At 35.5% G+C, this 25314-nt stretch overlaps 1 protein-coding gene across 8 annotated transcripts in view; it reads left to right on the top strand.

The window, feature by feature from the left end:
- Nucleotides 1–24358, top strand: part of RhoBTB (Rho-related BTB domain containing) — a 271730-nt gene extending 247372 nt beyond the window's left edge. For all 8 annotated transcript variants that reach the window (XM_083114776.1, XM_083114782.1, XM_083114780.1 and 5 more), the window contains 6 exons: nucleotides 638–784; nucleotides 7296–7409; nucleotides 10193–10363; nucleotides 12222–12461; nucleotides 15099–15247; nucleotides 17972–24358. In XM_083114776.1, coding sequence (XP_082970902.1) covers nucleotides 638–784; nucleotides 7296–7409; nucleotides 10193–10363; nucleotides 12222–12461; nucleotides 15099–15247; nucleotides 17972–18134 — 984 coding nt within the window. In that variant the 3' untranslated portion in view covers nucleotides 18135–24358. The remainder of the gene's footprint in view (nucleotides 1–637; nucleotides 785–7295; nucleotides 7410–10192; nucleotides 10364–12221; nucleotides 12462–15098; nucleotides 15248–17971) is intronic.
- Nucleotides 24359–25314: the final 956 nt, after the last annotated feature.

Genomic DNA, 25314 nt, shown 5'->3' with positions numbered 1-25314 from the left:
ACAAAAAAACACTGACGGTTTTTCACATTTTACAAGAATTTTAATTTTGTTCTTGCATAAATGAATGTGTTGTTTCTGGAGAGAGGTAGACTCCAGAAGTTTGCACTGTAGTATATTTAGCAATTTTAGTTTTATAACCATTTATGCAAAATTACCAAACATCCCAATTTGGTCGGGACAGTTCACTATTTTTAATCCCTGTCCTGATTTTTTCGAACTGCATACTTGATGAGAAAATGTCCTTTTTTTTGTTAATACACATTCAGACATGTTCTTCATTATAAGAATCATTCCAAATACAAGTCATTTAACTTATACTAAATATATTACTTTTTAATCATAGATTATCTTTATTACAAATCAAATCAAATCATGGCAATGGTGGTGGTAAAAGAAAATTGAAAACATTGTTAATTTGTGAATATTGTATTATTCAAATACTTTTGAGAATGGAATGTAAGCAATAAGCACCGAGCTGTACGCCAGGTGACAGCCTTTCTCTGCAAGCAACTGTATTTTTGATTGTCGGGTCAGGGAGGGGGGGGGGGGGCTATCACTGAGTTGATATTCTTGTCATTCACTGCACCATCTTGTAGATGGCACACAATTTCTATAGTGAATTAATTCATGCTTTCAGTGTGAAGGCTTGGATCACCGGGGTCGCCCTGTTACATCTGTCCAAACCATCATCACCCTTACGAAGTTAGTGACACCACAAGCAATGCAACAGTGCTTACAGTTTTTGTACACAGGGAAAATTAACAGCCGTTTTTGTGAACTTCAGGTGAGTCAAATTGTAGTTTTCTGCTTTCTCACACACAAAAAGAAATTAACAATTAACAGAACTTACGGATCTTTACTTATCTTTCTGTACTTATCGCAAATATATATTAAAATAGTTAGTCAGCTAGTGAAAATTAGTAACTGATAAAGAGTAAGATTGTAACTGAAATGATAAAATTAAAGATTTAATGTTTGTTATTAAACCAAAATAAATTACGTTAACAATGTGGCCTCGTTTATAAATGTCAAATACACATTTTTTCCCCATTCTTGTATCAAGTTTCTCTCGGTTGTTCCCATAAGATATAACATGTAATCTTTTAAAGGCTATTGAATTATTTTTGCCAAGATTAAAATTAGCTTTTATTATTAAGTTACTTTGATTATTTCTTTCAGGGAACATATTGACTTTAGTGCGTCTTTTTTATAATGGTCAATATGTTACATAAATAGGTAAGTTACAGGTTTCAAAGAAATACAAAATGAAGGAATTCCTTATTTTCAAATGTTTTCAGACTTGCTGCACTTGTGTATTATATTAGGATCACATTTTTTTTATTATTATAAATGTTCATAGCTTGTTTAAGTGAAAAGAAGGCACATAGTACAAGGAAACTAATAGTAATTATTGTGAAAAAAATTTATAGCTTTCTTTCTGTGTGCTAAGTGTGATACTTTGAAGGTAAGTGATCTGTTTAGTGCGTGTTGAGCTTATCATGTTACCTCCTGATCTGCTAGTTTTATTATTGTAGTGTCTCAATGTAACTTTTAAAGATGGAAACTATAAATAGTATCAATCTTTAAAAAAATGAGTGGTAAATTGAAATTTAAAATTCACCCAGTTTCCCCAACTTTCTTTGCCACGAGATATGCTGACATCCCGATACCGACCTTGTCTTGTATTTCTTTCAGACTGTGCCCATTGGACTCTTGCTGGTAATTATCATGTTGGCTGAAATAAGTATATAGATGCTTATTTTTAGTTCTTACCCCCTCCCCCCCCCAACTGTACATAGGTGTTTCACCTAACCTTAATTTTTGGAAGAATCAGAAGAAAATTAAAATCTGGGCTCATTTTAAATGGAATTCCTCCTGGAACCAAGCTTTCATGTAAAGTAGATACAATTTTGGGCATGTAACATGTAGCGGAGTTATGCTTAACCTAATGATCAACCCGTCATCCCTTGGTTCAAATCTTCCTACATTTGAGTCCTGATTTAACCCAGATTTTTGTGTTGTTCTAGCAGTGTGAGGATAATTGAAAAATAATTTTTGATTTCTAGTTTAGGAAGCTTTATAAAAACTGGAATGAGAATCTGTATGCCACATCACAGTTCTTGGCCCTTTCCTTTTAAGAATTAAAAAAATACATTTATTAAATTATTATTGAAACAACACTGAGAAGCAACAATAAGTCTTGTTTTCACTGAGGAATTCCAGATTGAAAATCCTGGATCTTATTTTTCCTTCTTATTCTTTCAGTTCCGTATATGCATCCCGTTCATTTCTGTACAGTCATTTAATTTCCGCAATAAAAATAATAATAATAATCCCAAGGCTTATCGGATTACATAAGTTCATATATTTTTTGAGAAGGCCAGCAAATCGTGCAACATTTTTTTCTGACTTTGAAATTTAGGGACGTTGTACAAGCAAAAAAAAAAAAAAGACACTAAAAGACACTACATAGATTTACACACACAGCTTCATGACCATTGCAATAATTGACAACATTGAAGAAAATCGATGTTCTTGCAGTAATTATTTGCCTAATAATGTATACATGTTAAAGTGAAACTTTCATATTTTTTTTGAGCAAACACTTTTATTTTTAAATAAATTACAGCATGTATATATAATTTTTGCTCTTATGAAACAAAGGTCTAAACATATTTAGTGACTACTGTAGTGTGGCACTGATTTAGATAGGTACAAGTGAAAATTGATTTTGTGTTGTTTGTTTTTACACAAAGAAAATTTTGAGTTTGTTTAGAGATAGAGTATCTGCTCGAGTAATTCATACATAAGAAGAGTCTGAAAATTTTTGAAATTAATAATACAGAATGTTATATTCCGTTTACACATTAAAAATGCACCAATCTGAACTTAACATTGTCTGCTTAATGCTTTTACTGGATCCTTGTGCAAACTGAAATATAATTTAAATTATTCTCAAAGTTACTATACTTATGCATTTTATATGGGAAAAGTCACTAATATTTTCAGTGGTTTGTTTTTATAAACAATATATTTTAAATATTCAGTAAAATTAATTTATGTGCATTGTTTTTTCGAATTCACATTGTATGTTTTTCCTCTTCATCCCAAATGCATGCTCAAATAAACTATTGCAAATATATTTATCAACTTAACAAAATATGTATCTAAATAGAAAAAATTAAATGACTCTACCAATACATACTTGATTTTTCTTAAGTTTCAGAGCTAGCATAGTTAGTGTGCTTCCCTTCACAAGCAGGACATGAGCTAGAACTATTAGACTAGAAATGTGTCTAGAGTTAGTACTTGATGTTGTGTTTCTGATCCACACATATTTAAGTTCCAGTCTCACAGTGAAGCATCAACAATTTTAGTGTTTACTCAAAATGTGTTGTAGTACACAGTGCCTATAATTTCACCAAATGCTTGAAACTTGTGTTGAATATACAGGGTGAGCATGAAAAAGCAGCCTGCCTCACTTGGTTGAAAGAAACTTTCCCCTAAATTAATATGCTTGAAAAAACAAGAATAGGTGCAGATACAGAGGGAGGGTTGACATGGACAGATGGGGAGAGTAGTGAAATGGGCGAATGTAGAAGGAATAATAGTTTGGAAATGTCCTGACGAGATGAGGCAGGGCCGGTTTTTCATGCCCCAACCTGTAGTCGATAATATTTGATAGGGAAATAAGATGAAAAGGGTATTCTGCAGTAAAGTGTTAAGAAAGAGCGTGAGAAAGTGGGTGTGTTATTAAAAACGTGATAAATATTTTTCTTCTCCCCAGGGAATCCCATGAATAAAAAAAATAAAACAGAAGGGGGGAACGTAAAATGTAAAAATTGGCTGATCATGGTGTGAGAACCTGTTGGTCGTGTCCTGCTTCAAACAGTAAACCGGACCACCGGAGTCTTTTGAAGTAGGACATCACCAACAGGACCTCATCCCATGATCAGCCAACCTTTACATTTAGCAGGATTCTGTTGTCTTGCTTTATGCTTCTTACTGTGCCCCCTTTTCTTTACTGATTTAATTCCTGGGATTCTCTGAGGAAGGATCCAGAAATGGATCCAAAACGTCAGACACTGTAAGTACAAAAACTTTCTTTGTGTGTGTGTTTTTTTTTACAGTATTACTTCGAGCGATTATGCAAATATTAACCTTCTCTTGGTATACGTGTGAGCGCAGCGCTCACCCTAAGATATAATTTTAAGTTTCTCAGGACCAACTAATGATATCACTTCGCAGACACGTCATTTTGATGACAGTCAGTGTTTTGTGAGCGCTCACACGTATACCAATCACGTAACCATTTTCTGAAAACATATTTTATTTCTGTGTGCACTAAATTCTTGTTGTGTCACTGTTTTCTGTTTTGATTCTTCAATAGTTACTTTTTTTTTAACTCCTATTGCGTCTACTATTTCTAGCTAAATGAACTTTATAATCTTATATTCGTCACGAATTAAGAACAGCAGTTCTGAGCATGGTATCATAATAGGTAATCAGTAATCTTGCAGTACAAGAATATAATTTTCTTATTAAGAAAAAATTAACTTATAAGTGATATATATTAGGCAATACATATTTATAAACTATTTTCAATATGATTAATGTGAAAAGATATTCACTAAAATGACAGAAAACAATAAAATTCATTTGTGCACTCCACGCTCACCATATACCAACTACGTTACTCTGGAACACGTATACCATCGGAGGGTTAAGGAAGTGTTATGTGTGTTTTTCAATTCATCCACAAAACTACATAGTCTGATTGAGAATATAGTTATCGTTCATTCTGTTACTGACACTGGTCACAAGAAAATTGTTTTCATTCCACAGCCTAGAATACTGCAGTGCACTGATTTATTCTGAAACCCTTGACACCTTCCTAATACCTCCCTAAATTTCATCAACATCCCTTAAAATATTTCATAATTTGGAAATTTTGGCTCTAAATTTACTCTTACATCCCAATAAATATGAATGTACCCCACCTTTCCAGATGCAAAATTCGGGATTCTTGCTGCAGTGTCACCTTCTGTATACAAACTATATCAGCATTGTAACAATGGTGAAGAATGTTTAAGATTATTCAAATTTGAAGGCATTTACTCTTCATGCTGTGTGTAGCACTTTATATTGTATTAAATTTTGTGTTGTAATTGTGTTATAGAAATAATATGAACACTGCAGAGGATATTAAATCATTTTTTGGAAAACATTTTCATGTATAATATTTGTTATCTTGCAATTTAATACATGATAAGAGTTGCCTAATTGTTGTTTAAAACAGGCTATTCCCATTTGTTCATGCATTGAATTTAAATTCCGGAAATTTCACTTTTTTATATGGATAAAAAGTAAAGCAAAGTGCTCCCCTGTGTTTTGCACCATGCCGTGAAGGCGTATAGGGGGTGTGGAGTTAGGGCCCTACACTTTCTTGATCACAGCCGAAGGTGGGGGTGATGTGATCAGCACCATGCCCCTGGCTGCCTTCTTTACCCCCCAGAGCTTCCTCCATGTTCCCACTTTATATGATGCTGGGTGGGCCCCGGAGCAGCTTGAACAGGTGGAAAAAATCCCAGTTCTGCTCCACCAGGGATCGAACCCAGGTCTCTTGCATGGTAGTCTGATGCCTTAATGACTGAGCTACCATAGCTCACATAAATGTGCTGACTATTGTATCTCACAGCATAATTCACAACGTCATGATTTGTCTTGCATAGAAACTCTAGTTATCATTAATTTAAATGAAATAAACAACGTTAAATTGTATAAAGTTAAATTTAACACTACTTACGTGAGTGAGTATGAAGCTTTTTTGGAACAACGTTTCAGGGTCCTACTGCCCCCCTTCATCAGGTTTGTAAATATTTTCCTGAGCACAGAACGTAGTGCCACGTTAAAAAGTGTTAAAGGATTATTAGGTTGAGGGTAGGGTTGAAAATACTTAACACTTTCCCTGACATAGTTCTAATTAAAATACTCCATATATTAAAAATCCCGTAAAGACAAACCACCTATTTCGATTAAAACCACTTAAAATCCTCTTTTAACACTTTTTAACGTGGCAAAATGTTCAGTGCTTAGGAAAATATTTACGAACCTGATGAAGGGGGCAGTAGGACCCTGAAACACTGTTCCAAAAAAGCTTCATACTCACTCACGTAAGTAGTGTTAAATTTAACTTTATACAATCTAATATTGTTTATTTAATTTAATAGTGAGTAATATGCACCAATCTACAATATGATATCATTAATTTGGATCTCTCATGTAACAAAATAGTTAGCACTCCTACCTTCAGTGTGTGTGTGGTTCCAGGTTCAAGCCCTAAAATCCTACATTGTGAGGGCAATTGCGAGGACTTTCTATGGTGTAGAAAGCCAGAAAACAGTGGCACTTGGTCGATCAACTGACCCAATTCAAAACCCACTTGAAGTTGACTTCCGTGGCAGAGTGGTTAGCACAGCACACTATGACACCAATAGTCACGGACTTGAATCCCAGTCTGGACGTTCTTTGCGAATGTGCCTTCATCAATTTCATCAATCATTTTCATGATTAGCCAAAAGTGACAGAAAAGCGAAGTAAAATAAACCAAATCAATGAAGCAAAGTCACTTGGCAAGCCTTGACCACTGTGGAATTTATTATTATTTTAAATTTTGTCGATGGTTTGTAATTTATAAATAGTTTACACAGCTTCCTTTACACCTGCATGCCACACATTCATGTAACCAGAGGCGTCTCGTGAACGCATGCGGTGCATCCTGCGCATGTGTCAATTGTGGGAAAAAGGACAGCTTGCTCTGCGACAACATTCATAAGCATTTCTACATTCTAATTTCTTCATATAGGAGAAGTATTTATTTTACACGAGAGCGCTCAACTAAGCTTATATTACATTTCTTGGATCTGAAGTGACGCATGCGTCAATTGTGGGAAAATAATTATTACTTTCTTTCACTTCAGATCCAAGAAATGTAATATAAGCTTAGTTGAGCACTCTTGTGTAAAATAAATACTTCTCCTATATGAAGAAATTAGAATGTAGAAATGCTCATTAATGTCGTCGCAGAGCAAGCTGACCTTTTTCCCACAATTGACACATGCGTTCACGAGACACCTCTGCATGTATTCATATTTAACTAGAGATAAAATCATTGAATTTGTCATGTCAGCACCAAATGCGAAATCATAGTTTGGTGTCTGAATTTTCCAGCAGAGATTTTTTCTTTAAATTGATATTGTTGAGTACTACACATACTGATGACTTGTTGTTCACAGGAAATTCGACAAGCTGCTGAGTTTCTTGATCTCCCTGAACTGCTGATGTTTGTGACAAACATTCAAGCGCATGAGGAATTTCTCAACACGGATTTGAAACAACAATACAGGAAGGTAAGAATACTTTGGAGGACTATTTTTCTGCATCCATGTGGCATCCACTGAATGCTTGTGAAACATAATATGTCTTCTTTATAGTTAATTGAATGTACATAACACAGAAATTCAAAGAGATTCTTTCCAACTTTTCACAAACTTCTTGACATAATCACAAGGAATAAAGAATTCACACCAAAGAATGGAGAATTTTTAATTTGCAGATAATGTGGGAAAAAAAGGTAACAATTTGTTGCAATTTTTGTGTTGTTTGCATTTAAAAACTATATACACAGTGAAACCTTGATTTTATGTTCCCGGATTTTAAATTTTCCTACATTATAAAGGGTGGGGGACGGGAATCGGACGAATTTGAAAGTCACTAAAAAATTAATATTTGCTGGAGAAAAAATATTTACAGAAATATATAGTGAAGATCATAGCATTTTATGATAGACATTCAAATGTTCCGTTATTAGCAGTTTTGTTTTATGTTGGAATGCTTACACGTTATGTGAAGAAACATGGGCGTCCGGAAAGGGGGGCAAGGGGGCCGTGCCCCCCCTCCATCTGGAAAACGAAAGTCAACCAAAAATTACATATTTCTCACTTATAATTTAATTTCAGCCACAATAATGTGTGTTAATTATTGCACGAACATGATAAATTCAAATTTAAGCAATGTTTTTTGAGGGATGAACACTATTATTGGGGAAAATATGCCATGTTGCCCCCCCCCCTGGGAAAAAATATCTTCCTTGCCCCTCCCTGGAAAAAAATCCTGCGGACGTCCATGGTGGAGAATGAAGACATGGTGTTGTTGATGAGTTATGAAGCTCACTTCCACCTAACTGGTTCAGTAAATAGACAGAACTGTCGCTACTGTGCTGTGGAAAATCCCCGACAACTTCATCAGAAACCCCTCCACAGGCAAAAAATGACCATGTGGTGAGCTGTAGGCAATCGACAGATACATGCTGCAGAAAGTGGAGCCAATTTCCATGATCGCCTTCAAAGTTGCATCCTCGAAAATGACCGATTTAATTTTTTGCACATGAATAGCATAAAATGCTATGATCTTCACTATATATCTCTGTAAATATTTTTTTTTCCAGCAAAAATTTACTTCGTAGTGACTTTTTAAATTCATCCGCTTCCCATGCACCAGTGCTGCAAGATGGCTAATGACCAGTAGAAGGTGTATTGTGTGTTGGAGCTATCGAGAGCTGATTCAATCACAAAGGTGCAAAGCGTTTCGGTAGTAATGCATATGTTTCACCCTTCCGAAAGATTTGTCAAAGTTACAACTGCGAATTGTTAGTGGCTTCGAAACCGTTGACGACGACTTGCTGTCTCGTGCATAGCAAGTACTTGATTATCGTTTGGACCTTTTCCGCATTACACATGGTTCTCATGTTGAGTCTTTCTAATGTGAGTAAAACTTCCAGAGTTCTTCTTTATTTTGATGCCTTGTCTGATTTTCTATCGTAAATAGTAACGTCATAAGAACTGTGTAAAGTTGCACCATTCATTTTGAATTACCCTGTATAACTTCAACAGATATGATTCTCATTTGAACAAATTCTTTGGAGTTACTTGCCATGTTTTGCAAACTATTTCTGAACTCACATTGTTGCCAACTGCATAGGATCCATTCGTCATTCATTGCCATCATTGTTCCTGTGTTTTGATATATGACCAAAATGTTCAGGGTGTAAGGGATGAACCCTTTTCAAAGACACTCAAATGTCAACCTCACTTCCACGTAGTACACCCTGAACTGTTTTGCAGACTAACAAGAAACTAGCATCTGGATCTATGGCTAGTATAATCCTCTATGGGACTTTGTTGTGTGTTGTCCAAACATGTCTGTGATTGTCCCTTCATCTTTTTCAATTTATCACTAGGGCCCGAGACTTTATGTTATAACATATTTTTCATTTGGCTTCGGATCTAATATCGGGGTGAGATCTTTACATACCTGATGAAAATCAGCCGAAATAGACAAACTTGACAAAGCATATTTTGACATATTTCACCAATTTGCATTTTTACAACATATTTCTTCAATTTTGTTGTAAGAAGACATATTTCTGTATAATTTCGTAATTCTCTCGCACATAATTGGTTATTTCATATTGTTTTCTTCGTAGCTTTAGCACAACGGATATTTCATATTGTCGATGGCAGGATATGGAAATTGCGGAGGAAGAAAGGTGCCGTCTTTTCTTAGTACAGAACAATAATACCCCACTTTTTCTATCCCGCCGACAATTGATAGCCATGGAAATATTATCGAGGCAAAATGTTTTCTCTCATTGTTGCACGGGAAGTGAAGAAGTTTCGTTCTAATTTCTTTGCCTTTTTCGCTTTTCACAAAAATCAGTCAAAAGTAAAAATAACATTCTGTACATTACAGCCCCTACTCTACTCTATCCGGTATGGGGGAAATTCGAGAGTACTGTTGTGTATTTTTGGCTTTACTGGGAATATTTCTGCATTTTTCTGACATATTTGTAATTTTTCATGACATATTTTCCAATTTATGTGACATAATTACATACATATTTTACAGTTTTATAGGACATAAAGTCCCGGGCCCTAGTTATCATTATTCATCTTCACGATTAGCCATAATTGGCAGAAAAGTGAAGTAAAATTAACTAAATCAATGACCAAATGTTCATTTATTCGAAGCTCTTTTTTGGAGAGACATTTTACGAATTGTTGTTATCAAGACTAGACTCTTACGATAGATTTTTCCCCCATCATCTATCTTACATGAGGAATCCTTGTTGCAGGCCGTGAGGACCAGACTGCATGACCTAGCACTCGAGCAGGGGCTGTTCTCAGACATAGTGTTTCAGTTGGATGATGGATCGTGCGCAGCTCACAAGCCAATGCTGATGGCTCGTTGTGACATGATGAGAGCCATGTTCTCGGGAGATTTCCGAGAAAGCTCTGCTAAAGTGGTAAGTGCTAGTGCTATGTGCTAGATAGAACCCTTCCTAAAATACACCAGGGAAGGAAGGGAATTGTGTGTGTGTGTGTGTGTGTGTGTTTATATAGGAAAGATACACTCTTGTTTGTGTTTTATAAATAAATATTAACACAGGATTGGTATTCCTGTACATAAAGAAACATAGTAATATTGAATAGGGCTGACCCGATACCGCTTTGAACTGATATCGATACCGATGCTGATACTCTTACCGATTTCCACCAATTCTTGAAAATTGCTATAATCAAAATTTCTTCAAAATATTGATCAATATCGGCGTGTAAATATTCTTCTCCAATTATATGTATCAATTTATCAAGAAATTAACTTTAGAAAATTCAAGAATTGCATCAGAATATTAAAATAGATATGTAATCACAAAATATAGTTTTTCGTGCAAAATTGGAGCAAAATAAAAAGAATGTTTGAATTTTGCATAATTTCCAGGATAAGGAGACTCAATGAAAGTTTTGCGCAGCATTTTTGCTGACCCTGTGAAAGACCAAAATGGCAGAAAAGTATCAGCTAGTATCGGTAGGTGAATTCCAACCGATACCGATACCACTGGTATCAGCTGATACCGATACATCGGTATCGGCTCAGCCCTAACATTGAATTCTACATAAAGTGAATTACAGTAATTTAGATTATAATTAGAAACAATATCATGAAAATTTTCCCTTTTTATGTGAAGAAAAATTTTTTGACTCCGACCCCCCAGAAAGTTAAGACTCAAGTTCGTACCTGCCCCACCAGAGATAAGTCTCAAGTTATGCCCATGCTTGAATTTATTCATTGTACTGTATATTTATAGTCTCAATAATTTCCACTAACAAACTATGTCAGTCTGAAGAAAAGAAGTAATTCACATTTCATTGTTGTTTGTTTTACAATTCTTCATAATTGCTAATGTTACTACATCCATCGGTAATGTACCATATTATGGAGTTGCTTGCAGAAACTCAATGATTTGCCTAAATTAGCTAAATTAAATCATTAGCTTTCATCTGGAGAATGTTAATATAGCCATTATTCACATTACTTAGGAAGATGGTAAGTAATGGAGGGTTAAAGAAAGTTCATATGAACATCAGTTACATTCTCATCATAAAATTTAAAGATAATTAGCAGAAACAGTGAGTTTCTGCAAAGACCACCATGACGAGATACATTGTAATAATAATAATAATAGCCCATGGCTCTACAGCCCTAGAAGGGCCTTGGCCTATATCTTGACTGCCGGTCTCCCTCCCACAATACTACCTAAAGTGTGGAGATCTTCAACTGGAAATGGGGTGACGTGGGGTCAGCACGTCGAACCCTCAGCCGTTGTAGGAGATTTCCGAGACTGGGTTACGCTACTCATTGTAGCACCCCAATTTCCTTACGATGCTGCGTTGCCACCGGTCCTATACACAGGACAAGAACCTGGAGACGGAACCAAGGCAGACTCGAACCCACAGTCGGGAGTTCAATGCACTGCACCTTAGACTTAGACGATGAGACACATTGTAAAGTTATTTTATTATATTAGACATTGTTACATTTTTACAGTACACAAAAATAGGATTTTATTATTTTGTTCTTGCCATTGAAGTCCCTAGGTTTGAGACCCGGTGTGAGCATGAGCTTTCTTTGTAAATGTCCGTTCATCAATTTTCACTATCATCACTCATCCTCATTGTCATGATTAGTCACAAAGAGGCAGAAAGGTAATGCTAACAAAACAGAACAAAAATACAATTATAGGATTGCTATTCTTGGTGTATCTACAAGTCTGATACATGCAATAAATCCATAACACTCATAATATCATGTTTTAACAACAGGTACATTTTCCTGGTGTGAAAGAAGACACCTTCCGAAAGCTTCTTCACTATTTGTACACGGATGAAGTTCCTCAGATTTCACCATCTCGCTGCCTAGATCTTGTTGAACTTGCAAACAGGCTGTGCTTACCACGGCTCGTCCAGTTGGTGGAAAAGAAAGTTGTGGATGAGATGATCAAGATCTCGGAGACGGATGGGGATGTTGTTGAGGATTGCCTGAAGCTTCTTGAACCATGCAAGGTGGGTGCTTTTTGTCAATTGTTTTTGATAACTGAAGGTATTATTGTTACTTAAGTAATGAATGCAACAGGTATTGTACCTATTTAATTGTCAAGCATACTACGAGGGCAAATCGAAAAGTTTTTGGGCAAATCGAAAAGTCTTTGCGCCTATTTTTTTTTTCTAGCTTGTTATACGAGGGGATGCTGAAAAGTTCGTAGCCCAACCCAGAAGGAGTGCATGTGGAATGATGAAATTTTACAGTTATTCTACATACTCCCCCCGAAGTTCAATACACTTCCTTGTACGGTGCTCCAATTTTTGCAGACCAGTGAAAAATAATTCTGAAGGCTGTTCCACACACCACTGTTCCGTAGCACTAATCACCTCCTTATTAGATCCAAAATGGCGTCCTTTTGAGTGTTGTTTGAGCTTGGGGAATAGGTAGTAGTCTGACGTAGCTAGATCTGAGGAATAAGGGGGATGATCTAGACATTGGAACCCTAGATCATGCAATGTCAGTTGTGTTTGCAGTGCTCGATGGACAAAGGCATTGTCCTGCAGGATCAGAATTCCTTTTTTTCATTTTTCCGCAGCGTTGCACTTTCAATTTGTCTTTCAATGTTGTGAGTAATGCAGAGTAATACTCTGCATTAAATGTGTGACCCTTGGGCAGGTAGTCTATGAGCAATGACGTCCCTTGATGTCCTCACTCTTTCACACTTTTGATCTGCTGACAGATTTTTGGGAACCCATTTTGCCGAGAGCTTGTGCATGTCCAAGTCATTATGAATTATGGTACCAACGCGTTCCCAAGAAATGCCCAAAATCTCTGCCACACCTTTTGCTGAGATTCTGCGATTTTCAAGAATAAGGTCATGAATTTCATCCAAGATTTTGGGGACAGTCACTGTTTTTGGTCTTCCTGCATGTGGAGCATCATCTGTTGATAAATCGCCATGTTTAAACTGTGCCACCCACTTCTTCACCACTGCATATGATGGAGGAGAGTCCCGTAGTGTTCCATGGATTTCCTCATGAATTTGCTTCGGCGACTTTCCTTGGTGGAACAAAAATTTGATGACAGCTCTGATCTCGATGTTTGTAAAATTAGCTGGCTGGGCACACGTGATCACATCAGGGGCCTGAAAGCACAATAACAATTCCGTCATTAATATGAAAATTTGCATGTGTACATACCAAGATATATTCTTTAAAACTGTAAAGTTTCATCATTCCACGTGCACTCCTTCTGAGTCGGGCTACGAACTTTTCAGCACCCCCTCGTAAGTGTTATTACAAAAGCAAGATATACGAGCGATGCAGTAGGCTTTTCTTGGAACGGCCCTATTGAAACTTCCGATTTCTTCCACGGCACGGCACTGTTATCAGTTGGCAAAGATGGCTGGAGTGCTCAGGAGGTCCATGCCACACGAGCAGCGAAGTGTTATTCGTTTTTTATGGTGCAAAGGACAAACAGCCACAGATATCCACAGGGAAATGGAGCCAGTGTATGCGGACAAGTGTTTATGAGTGCGAAGTGTGCAGTGGTGGTGCAAGTTTGAAAATGGACAGGAAAATGTGGAGGACAATGAGTGATTGGGCCGACCTCGTTCCTCGCTGATACCAGACAACATTACCCATGTTGCTGAAATGGTGAAAGCTGAACGAAGTGTTCATCTGAAGGACATCGCCAGTGAACTTTGCATTTCCTATGGTAGTGTTTACGACATTGTTCACGATTAGTTGGGATACTGCAAGGTGTCGTGTCGGTGGGTTCCTAAGCTTCTTGATGATGGATGTTGTTTAAAAAATGAATAACACTTGGCTGCTTATATAGCATGGACTTCCTGAGCACTCCGGCCATCTTTGCCAACTGATAACAGTGCCGTGCCATGGAAGTTTCAATAGGGCCGTTCCAAGAAAAGCCTACTGCATCGCTCGTATATCACTTTTGTAATAAAACTTATAACAAGCTAGAAAAAAAATAGGTGCAAAGACTTTTCAATTTGCCCTCGTACATATATAAAAAAAAACAACAGTATAATGCAAATCAAAATATACACTTAATTTCGCAATTATGCCATGCCATGTTGATGGCTGAGAACATTGAATGGTTGACTTACAATCTCACCCACAAAGGTTCTACCCTTGAGTTTGGCTTGTGAATGTGTTCATTAAAAAAAAATATGTCAAATAAGAAAATTACAACTCTCTGCAAACATATATTTATTTTCTATATTATTTTTAATTATTTTGTCTTAAAATATTGCAACAATGCACACATTTAGCAAATTTTACTGTGTATGAAACTTCTTGTTTTTTTTTTTTTTAATGAATTCATATACTGAATAACTGAATGACAAAAGCAGCCAGGCATTCAAATTGCTACAACATTTCAGTCTTATTAGTTCCTTGTGTAACATTTTTAAAATCTATTACTCATAAAGCAAACATTAATTTAGTTATACTATTTTACCAATTGTGATGCAATATTATTTGCTGATCTCAGGAGATACCCAGATTCTGGAAAAAAAAGTTGGTGATTAAGTTCTAACTGATGCTTCGTAATATTGATGACCTACAAATTCTACTCTCTTACTGCAATATTCTCTGTACATTTGTGACTGGTCTTAATCATTCCTTTTCCCATTATAGTTGCACAACGCTGACCAACTAGCAGACTGGTGCATGAACCACTTGTGCACTAACTACAACAAGATCTGTAAGATGTCTCCGAAACTTCTAAAAAGTCTCCATCCCGAAAACCAGGCATATCTTTCAGAACATCGCTGGCCTCCAGTGTGGTAAGTGTCTTTCTACTGTTCATAGACAAGATAATGTTAATGTATAAAATATGTAACCAAAACAAATACAATACATTCTGAGTTCTAAGTGACACGTAGATTTTTGAGGGGAGGAGAGAAGATATGTTTATAGACTCCTGTTATGAATATACAGGGTGTTCAGGCTAAAATTATGTTCAGATGTTCATGCTGATTCACAACATTGTCCATAAATTGAGGACCATAAAGGCGTTTACTGTCCATGCCCACCCATATCATGACATGAGGAGGGTTGTTCTCCAGTTCTTCGTAAAAATAAGGGTTTTCCTTTGACCAGAACACATTTCGTGCCCGGGAGCTCCGATAAATGGCATACTCATCACTAAAGATTACTCTCCCCCACTTCGGTATCGTGTCAAATGTCTGAAGCAGTGGGGCACATGGGTCCTTCCTGCGCATTAAGTCATTGTCCGATAACTCATTAACACTCATCGGTCGATATGGCCGTACCTTTATATCCAACTTCATGTGCTTACGCATTGTGTACCGGGTTATGCCCTGTTCTGAGGATCTCTTCATTGGGGATCGGCTACCTCTCTGCACTGTTACTGTCCGGTGGACGGTCTGCCACTTCGTGGTTTTTCCTTCACGCTACCGGTGGTAAAAAAATCTTCTTTTTCCCATCGCAGCAATGTGAATTTGGGAGGAGGGGCTCATCCAAACCGCTGTTGGAAGTCTGTTCGCACATTCTCCGATGTTCGCCCAGTTCGTTCCCTTTTGTGAATCCAACAGCTGGCAATCAGGCATTGTTCAATGGTGTAGTCACTTGTGTCAGCCATGATTTACACCTGCAACATGCAATATATATACATGTATTAGCAACAAATAATAATTTAACAATGCAGTCACAATACGGAGGGCTAGGGCCTCCTCGCAGTGGCGCAGTGGTAGCGCCGTTGCCTTGTAATCAAGGGGCCCTGGGTTCAATATCCGGTGGAGGCACATAGTGGTTCGGATCCCACTTTAAACTGTAGGTCCAGTCCCGATTAGCCTTACTGTGCATAAAGTGGACTTAAAACACCAACCCAACAATACGGAGGGGGGTCACGGGACTTTGAGGTCAATGCTGGAGGCACATCACCATAAACATCAGAACAGCTTTGTCCCATTCAAGATGTGGATGCCACAGTGAAAGCTTCAGTGCATGTTTTGGTTAGCAGAATTGGGGTTTGCATGATTTTCATTAAAAATTGTGTGTACCAGAGAAACATTCGAGATTTGGCTGATGTGGAAAAGCATATTGTTGAAGCTGTTTCTTTAATAACACCCTCAGATGCAGGAAAAAAATGATTGATGGATTGATTTGGTGTTTTAAGTTCACTTTATGCACAGTAAGGCTAATTGGGCTAATAGAGGTAAAATTCCCCGTGCATGGAGCGCCATGCCATTAAGGCACATTTAGGGGATGTGCGGGTAGGGCCCCACACATTCTCGATCTTGGCCATTTTGGAGGTGTAGTGATCATCGCCACGGTCTGGCCACCTTTATCCCCCAGAAACCCATTGATTTGAGGCTGGGTGAGCCCCAGAGCCACTTTATGCAGGGACAAAGCCAGAAAAATGCCAACCTTAAATCACCCACCTGGGGAATTGAACCTGTGTCTCCAGCATGGAAGTCAGACACCCTACTGACCAGTGTTGCCACAATATGAGGGCACAATTTCCCTATCAAAGGAACTAAATTTCCCTTTTTGGGCCAATATTTCCCTTCACCTAAACAAATCATGTAATAATAATAGTAGCAGCAGAAATAGCTGTAGTTATTATTATTATTATTATTATTATTATTATTATTATTAGTGATGGTGGTAGCAGCAGTAATAGTATTTCCGTTGGTCCATGTTAGTATGAAAGAGAAAGAAAATTGTCACATAAATGTCAGCTTCATTGCTTCCTGGCCAAATGTCCCAGGTTTGAATCCTGGTCAAGAATCCACTTAATCGTTAATCCTCATCGTTGCTATTATACGGAGATGCATAAAAGCGATGTACAATAAACGTAACAGAAATATAAAAAGATTTTGACATATATTCAAAGGAGCAAAGATAAGAAGGAACAGAAAAAGAAACAAAAGAAAAATAAAATGTGGATATGAAATTAACAATTAACACGAACTGTAATAATGTGGAGTTAGATGTCTTGAAATTTCCCTGAAATTTTGGTATTTTTCAACGAAATTCCCTTTTCCCTTTTGGCTAAAATTTGGGCCCGTATTTCCCTAAAAAAAAGGTAAATTTCCCTTCATATGGCAATACTGCTACTGACTAGACCACCGCAACTCTGAACAATATGTATTTTAATTGTATTCTTATTTCAATGATAATGCTAATGTGTTTTTTATTTTTATTGTAGTATAATGAAGTGTAATTTTCAATTTTTACTTTGGTGTAGTGATGTAATGTACTACACAATGTTTCTTCTTTTTTGTTATGATGTACTAAACTAATTATTATTTCATTATGTATCTTGACGTTTTCCATGCCCTTTTAATCTAGGGTCAATGGAAGAAAAGAAAATTCAAATTAATTTTATACGTTGCTTTTGATCCAATTTTTCCCCGCTGTAACACCGAAATTTTATTTACTGCTTTTGAACCTGAAATTATCTCTGTTTTTATCGAAATTTTGCTTTTTTTATGTACCAAAAATATGTGCCTCTGTCAATAACACTTTGCCATACTTGACAGGTACCTGAAGGACTATGATTATTATCAGAAGTGTCTGCTGGAGAGGCAGAAGGAAGAGAAGCCACTCAAGTCCCTGAAGAGAAGCCGGAACAATTCCGGCTGCCTCTGTTTCTCAGGGAAGTCCCGGAGAAACACCGAGAAGCCGCTGTTCAGCACGGTATGACAATGTCCACGACTCCACCCTCCGTTCACTTTCAGGCTCATCGTCCCCATCCTCTGCATCATGCTGTGCGCAATATTTGGCACGGTCATCTTGCTGCAAGTGTATACATGAAGCTAAAGAGAAAAAAAAATGCAACTGTACGTTTATATGTTGTGATTAACGATGGGTTGTATAGTAGTGAAGAAAGATGTTTGATGTCTTCGTTATGTTTCAGAAAGAATATTAAGAGTATATACCTTATGAATTAAAATGAGGGAAATGTGATTCTGAAATGTTTCTAAATCAAAATAAAGGAAAATCTTTTGTAGGGATGCTACAAGAGATATTTTCATAAATGGAGCTGATTTAATATGGATGTGTGATATATAAATGGTTACAAAAGCTTGCTTACTGTATTTCCGTTCAAGTCACATGGTGTATCAAAATTGTTATGTATGGACAAACAGAAAGCTAAATTTTAAGGGTTGTAGTTTTTTAATTATGTTGTATACTTTCATTATAATAAGTCTCATTTAGAATTAAAGGAGAAGTCTTAATTATGCATATTGTGCAAATAGTTGCAAATATTTTTGGAAACCATAAATTTCGGGAATTTGTTTACATATTGAAACAATATTTTGTTGTAATTAATTTTGCCAAAAATGATGTTAAAATTTGTTTAGATGTTATACATTCGGCTACATACAAGTATTTTGCTTGTTGTTGTTTAACACTTAATTGTTGCAGATATGGCTTATAAAGGACATCTTTAAAGAAATAAACTTCTCAATATTTTTTAATAGATGCAAGAGCGCATAAGGTATCAAAATTATATAAATATGAACAGTAAGCAAGCTAAGGGGTATTTCTAAACTTTGTTGCTTGAACTGTGTCTGTGAAATGTTGAACTGTATTTCCCCAAACTTGGTATTGTTTAATGAATGTTTTGTCAACGAAGTTTGAATGGGGTGGAGGTTGGTAGAAGTCAAACGAGATTTGGCTACAGGTTTTTAACACTTCAGGCAAAACTCTATTGCATTAACAGGATTAAAAAACCTAAACTCTCAATCCCGAAGCATGATATTTTCATGCGGAGAAAGAGCGTGTATTTCTTAAAGACTGTTTTTTCTGGTAACAATAGGAAACCAATCCTATCCATAAGTTCAGCTATGCTTTTATTAACTATTATTAGTAGTCCATCGTCTTCTTACATTATAAGTACTCTAGATAAGAAGTGTTAAGGCTAATCATATGTTGTAGAAATTGGAGCTAGAAATTTTTATATATAAGTATGTATATTTAGTGCTCCATTACCTTCTCATGTCAATACATGTCTTTGCCTGTTGCTGCTTAACTATAAATCCATCCTCCATAATGTCATTAATCACATATCATTTGCTCATGTCATTAAAAGCATTACATTATCAAAGACCAACATCTGATCTCTCATTTATTGTAGCTTTTTTTCTCAAGCTGTGAGAATGCGTGAATATATGTGTGAATGTGTCATTGATTGTAATATATATGGCCTGGAAAAAAAATAATTGAATAGTACTGTAAAGGTAATTGTATTGGAGGAGATGTGAGATTTTTTTCTACTTACATGTAAGAAATGTGTGGTAACTGCCAGTGTATGTAAGTATCTCTTGAAACAGAGAGATATGCTGTCATTTCCTTGAAAACTTTCAGTTTGTTACCAGCCATTTCATTCTAGTCAGTGCGTTTATATTTTTATTCCCTGTTATTGCCATGACATGAAAAATGATTGCAAGGATAGTGGAAGGCACGAGGTACTAATCTTTACCTATAAGAATTGTGAACAATTAGAGTGTTGTGTTATGAAGTAATATTATTAACTAACGTTTCATATCTTGCTTCCCGTTCTGTGTGCAAAATATGTTGCAATGTTGAATTTAAGAATTCATAACATTAGTCTTCATAAAAAACATTAAAATGAAACATATCTTATATTTCAGTCTTATTAATTGGCCAGATATGTAGGTTTGTTTTGAACAATTTACCAGGAAACATGGTTCCATGTAAATTTCAGATTACATAATTTAGCATCCCTCTTGAAATCTGCTTCATTCAGGAATTCTCTTAATGATTTTTTTATTCCAAAATTGCCGTTGGCACATGAGCGATTTTTCTTTGGCAGATAAGCAGTGCCAAATTATTTAATCTTCCGTACTGGTATTTGTACTCATATGATCAAGTGGATGGAAATAAATCAAATATCAAATATCAGACATCACATGACATATTATTATGACCTATAATTAAACATTAAACTTATTGCTTGTGATTTCATACTGGTTCATTTAATTTAATTTTAAAAAAACAGTATGTTTCGTGCTGACATCATGCCAAATATGTAACACAAAAAAAAAGTCGTGCAAGGAAATGGAAATACAGTGAACAAGGATGGTGTTTGATAAAGTTTAATTCTAAATGATTGAATCCATTTTCCTCAATTTGGAAAATAAGAGTTTCTGACAAGTTTTAAACCATATTTGTCCCTTGCAGTTCTACTATAGCAGACTACTGTAATAAATTTGATTCTCTATTAAAGCATTTCTTACTCACGTTACATGAGACTTCTTCAGAGTAGCACGACCAACAGCTCCTGCATTGATTTTATGCAAAAGAAAAATAAGCAACTGAGTAACTGTACTTACTAGAAAGTACAGCTTGCACTTTTTCATATCAGTAAGAAGAGTATTGCATATATGTGCAGTGCTGTTTATGTACTATTGTTTCCTTTTCCATGATTTTTTAAAAGAAATTGCTGAGCCAATAAAAAATAGCTCATGTGCCCATAGCCTTAGAGTTAAAAAAAACACCATGTTAAGAATATGCTGTATATTATACACAGCATGAACATGAACAAGTGAGATGTGTGAAACATATTTACGTCATTATTGATCCGAATTACAGTTGCTGCAGAAAAACTAAACTATGCAAAGTAGCAATTTTCAAACCATTATTTGGAACAATGAAATTACTCTTATTCCTATCTTATGAGAATGAATGAATGAATCTCAGTACCAGTGAAAAGTTCTGTATTCTGTTCTATTTAGCATTTTCATATAAGAAGCGCAGATAAATGATTTGGGAAGATAAATGTGAATCGTGCACTGATATTTTGGTACTTTTTAGCTTTATTTGTTATTACTGGATATAGTTATTGTATGCATTAGATGTTGAGGGATAGCATCTCTTTATGAAAGTGCTACATGAAGTTATTCATTGCACATTGTGTATAGTTTGGCACGCCTTGCTGTATATTGTTTATTGTTAAGGAGAAGATTGTAGAAATTGTGTAAATAAGTACATTGCAACCGATGGTGTATGTATTGAAAACATCATTTTAGCATATGTAAAAATAATATCAAGTGTCCTGTCCAATGAGGGAAATAATTGTATAAGAATGTGAGTGTAGATAAGAATATTAATTGATTATGTGTAAATACATATGGCCAGCCATCGTTTATCATTATGAGTACATTACTGAATTTTACCTCCATCTATAAGCGAGATTAAGAATGTATGGGGAATTGCCTCAGTTCCCCCTGTGCCTTCATGGGGATTTTTCTTCTTAATTATCTATCTATCATGTTTCTCAATTGCAACAAATTTAGAAATTTTATGTCTTCTGAAAGAATGTGAGGTATTTTTTACGCAAGTTGTAGTAATCTCACTATTTTACAAAATATGCTTTTTCAGCACTAATATTCTAACCTCTGATACTTCATTGTACAATTCAAAGCAGCTTTTGAAATATCTTACAAGGTTTTTTCATGGAAAAAATAATATGTTATTGTCATTAATATTATCTTAATTGATAAAGATATGTACCAAAATGTCACACAATAGCCACAGGTGTAATATTTCATTACCTTTCTTGTGAGAAGAAGAATGTTAAGAACTTTATGGGGACAATGAAAGATGACAATTAAATCATGCTACCTATATCATGATCACGAAAGTTTGAAAACCTCATAGTGATAATATTGCCTTAAGTATAAGTTATTGTTATGACGGTTATGAAAACATTCCAAGAATGAAAGCCAAGTTGCCGTAAAGAAAATGGGAGATGACCAACACAAGGGGTTACTATTTATTGCTGACTTATGTAATAGTTACTGAAGGAGCAGGATAAGTAGTTTAGTAGCCATAGCAACATGTCTTTAAATTAAGTAAAATGTTGAAACTTCCCCAGACAAAGGATGAAAAATGAATTACCATAATAAACAATGGCTGGACCATTGAAAAGTGTGTGTGGCTTTTAGACGTTCTTCAATTAATGTTTTTTTTTTTTTAGAAATTCATTATTGTTCATTGTCATTCATCTGACCATGATCATTTATGTCCAGTGCCATTGATATCTTCATAAAACCTCATATTTGCAGCATTAGTGGAGCTTAACATAAAACAACAATTTTTAAGCAAAGTAATTAACTCATGGAAGAAGATGCAGATTTTAAATGAAATGGGGAAAAGGAACTGTGAGTAAAATTCTAGTGAATCATTGCCTTTTCATCAAGTATTTCTGACATTCATTACATTACTTACTATAATTATATCCTAGAATTTAGATCTATACTAGAGCAGAAGTGGGCAGCCATATTAAAAGGGGGAAAACTCAAGGGCTCAAGAAAGCACTCTTTTAACACAGTAAGTGCACTTCTAGTGAATGTCAATATTTCTAGTCTCTGTCAAATATTTTTTTAAGCTGTTTTTGCTACCCTGCAAAACTGCAAGGGTTGCAAAAACACTTAATGCCATACGTACCCATATAATGCAATGATATCCATACTTGCTGTGAAATTAATTTATGTATAATTATTATGTATGATGCACATCCAGGAGAAAAAAAAAACTCTATTAAAAAAGTTTCTGTAATGCATTTTTATTGTACCTAAAGTTTAATATTTGACGTACAATAATGCTTAATTTGACTTTTTAAAATTTATAAAAAATGCCTGAACAGAAGTTATCTCCTTCCTAAATGAAAATTTAACCTTTGACTTTACAAACTTTAAAATGTCTTATAATTTCATGTTATTTTAGGTAGGTGGTATTAAGTCTTCCATTTAGCTAAAGAAACTAGTCCAAATGTTGTCTCTTATTCTGTTGAAATGTTCATAAGGAATTGAAAATTGCTGATCTGTAATTGTACTCAAAATTATTGATCTAATTTGTGCAGATTTTGTCCTACTTAACTTGACTTTTTTCATAACAAAGTTCATCAGTGGCATATTCTCCCTTATTACCTGGTTTAATGCTGGTAAACCAACTTTTTTCACATATATAGAAATTTCCAGAAATGAAGTTATCAGGCTTGTGCTTTTGTTTTACTTGAATGCCTACATTGGTGTTCATTTCTATTATATCTAATTAATCTATAATAAATATTTACAATAAATAAGAATTGTTGCTATAAACCAGGTTAAATTTGGAGAACACACCACTTTAGTTCATAACCAGATTTATTTTCTCATCTTATAAACAAATAAGCACCCCTTCCATTCTTTTTCAAATTTTTGTGCTAAGTTTATGTTTATATAACCCTAAAAAATAAATCCTTGTCATAAATGTTAAATTATTATGTTATGCAAGTTCAGTAGACAACATTGACTAAATTTTTACCATGGATGTGCATGTAAGCAATCAATTTGTCTTAAATGGTGGATGTCATTAGATGTTTTTTTTGGGTACTCTCCTCTTCCCCAAAGAAGTAAGTAAATTTTAACTCCATTTCAACTGTGATATTAAAATTTGAGGGGCAAAACCTTTTCCTCTTCAGAGTATATGCTTGAAATAAATTAAATTAACCGTCAATGATAAAAAAGTAACATTTTAACATTACAAGTAGTTTGTAAGCAAGAAAAGTTTATAAATATGATTATTATTACAAGGGCATTGATTTGTGAAAATTTGTGTAGTGACATCAGAAATATTTTTAAAGAAAATGAGTGGTATTGCTCCTCAGATGTTGTACAATCAAATACACACAACATTTTGAAACACTGTAAAATTTTTTAAGGTAGTTATGATATTGTCATGTGTGAGTACTTTTTTTTTGTTTGTTTAAATGAAGGAACCTTACAGGCTTAGCAGTTCTCATTTGTAAGTTGTACCAAACTTGTTGGCATTGCTTAAGTAAAGCAGAAAGAGAAATGCATGATTATATGTACTTTTGTATGTGTATTTTAGTGTTAATAAAGCTAAATCCATAGTAAGAGCTTTCAAGGTTAATTCTACCCAGTGTTCATTTATTATTTGTGAATTTTTCAAGACTGCATTAAAGTACAGGATGTTCCAAAAGTCTGGACCCTTTATTTTTGATACTGCAGTTGTTACGGTTGAATGCTTGATATGGACACATACCTGATGGTTTAGGAATCCAGAACATTGGTAAGTAGATCAACATGTTTGTAACACAGCCAAATTCTGCACCATGTTCTGGCAGATATTTTGCAAAGATTAATACAGGGTCATGTACGTGAAGACATCTTTCACAGCTGCTCGTAACTCTTTGTGTTGTGTGATACTGATTATTTTGATTATCGTTGATGATGAACCCTCGGAGTTGAGATTGGAACTTCCTGGAGTCCAGGGGAGGTGGGTAATTCAGAACCTCTTCCAATCTAACCAGGAAAAGGTCTTATTCAGATAATGACACACTTTCAATGCAAAGTGTGCCAGAACAGCACAGAATTCAGCTGTGCTACGAAAATGACAGTGTCCATATCGATGTTCTGGACTCTTAAATCATCAGGTGTTGTGTCCATATGAAGCATTCAACCATAGCAATCATAGTGTCAAAAATAAAGGGATTGGGGGTATTCCCACTTTGTGACAACTCTGTACAATTACAGAATTTGATCACAGTGTCCGCCATTGTGTTGTGTACGAGTTCAGTAATGTGGTTTGTCTGTATGAGAAAAAACTAATATCGGTAACTTGTGTGGGCCCAGACTTATGGGACTCTGTAGGAAGTTACTCAGTGGCATAGCAGCCACCCCCTACAACCCTGCAATGTGTAGACACCCTGAAGTGTAGGGGCCGCGCAATATTCTCTCTGCCCTCCTGAAATTTTGTGCAATCCCAGAAATTCAACAGATGGAGTTGCTTGTGTGAAAAAAATTATTAAAAAACAAATTATGCAATTCAACAATGATGCAATTCGAACTGG

This window comes from Lepisma saccharinum, chromosome 29 (assembly GCF_977018435.1).
Source record: "Lepisma saccharinum chromosome 29, izLepSacc3.1, whole genome shotgun sequence".
In the NCBI taxonomy this organism is placed as follows: domain Eukaryota; kingdom Metazoa; phylum Arthropoda; class Insecta; order Zygentoma; family Lepismatidae; genus Lepisma; species Lepisma saccharinum.
Note: the sequence above shows the minus strand (reverse complement) of the source record. Positions and strands in the feature narration are given on the sequence as shown.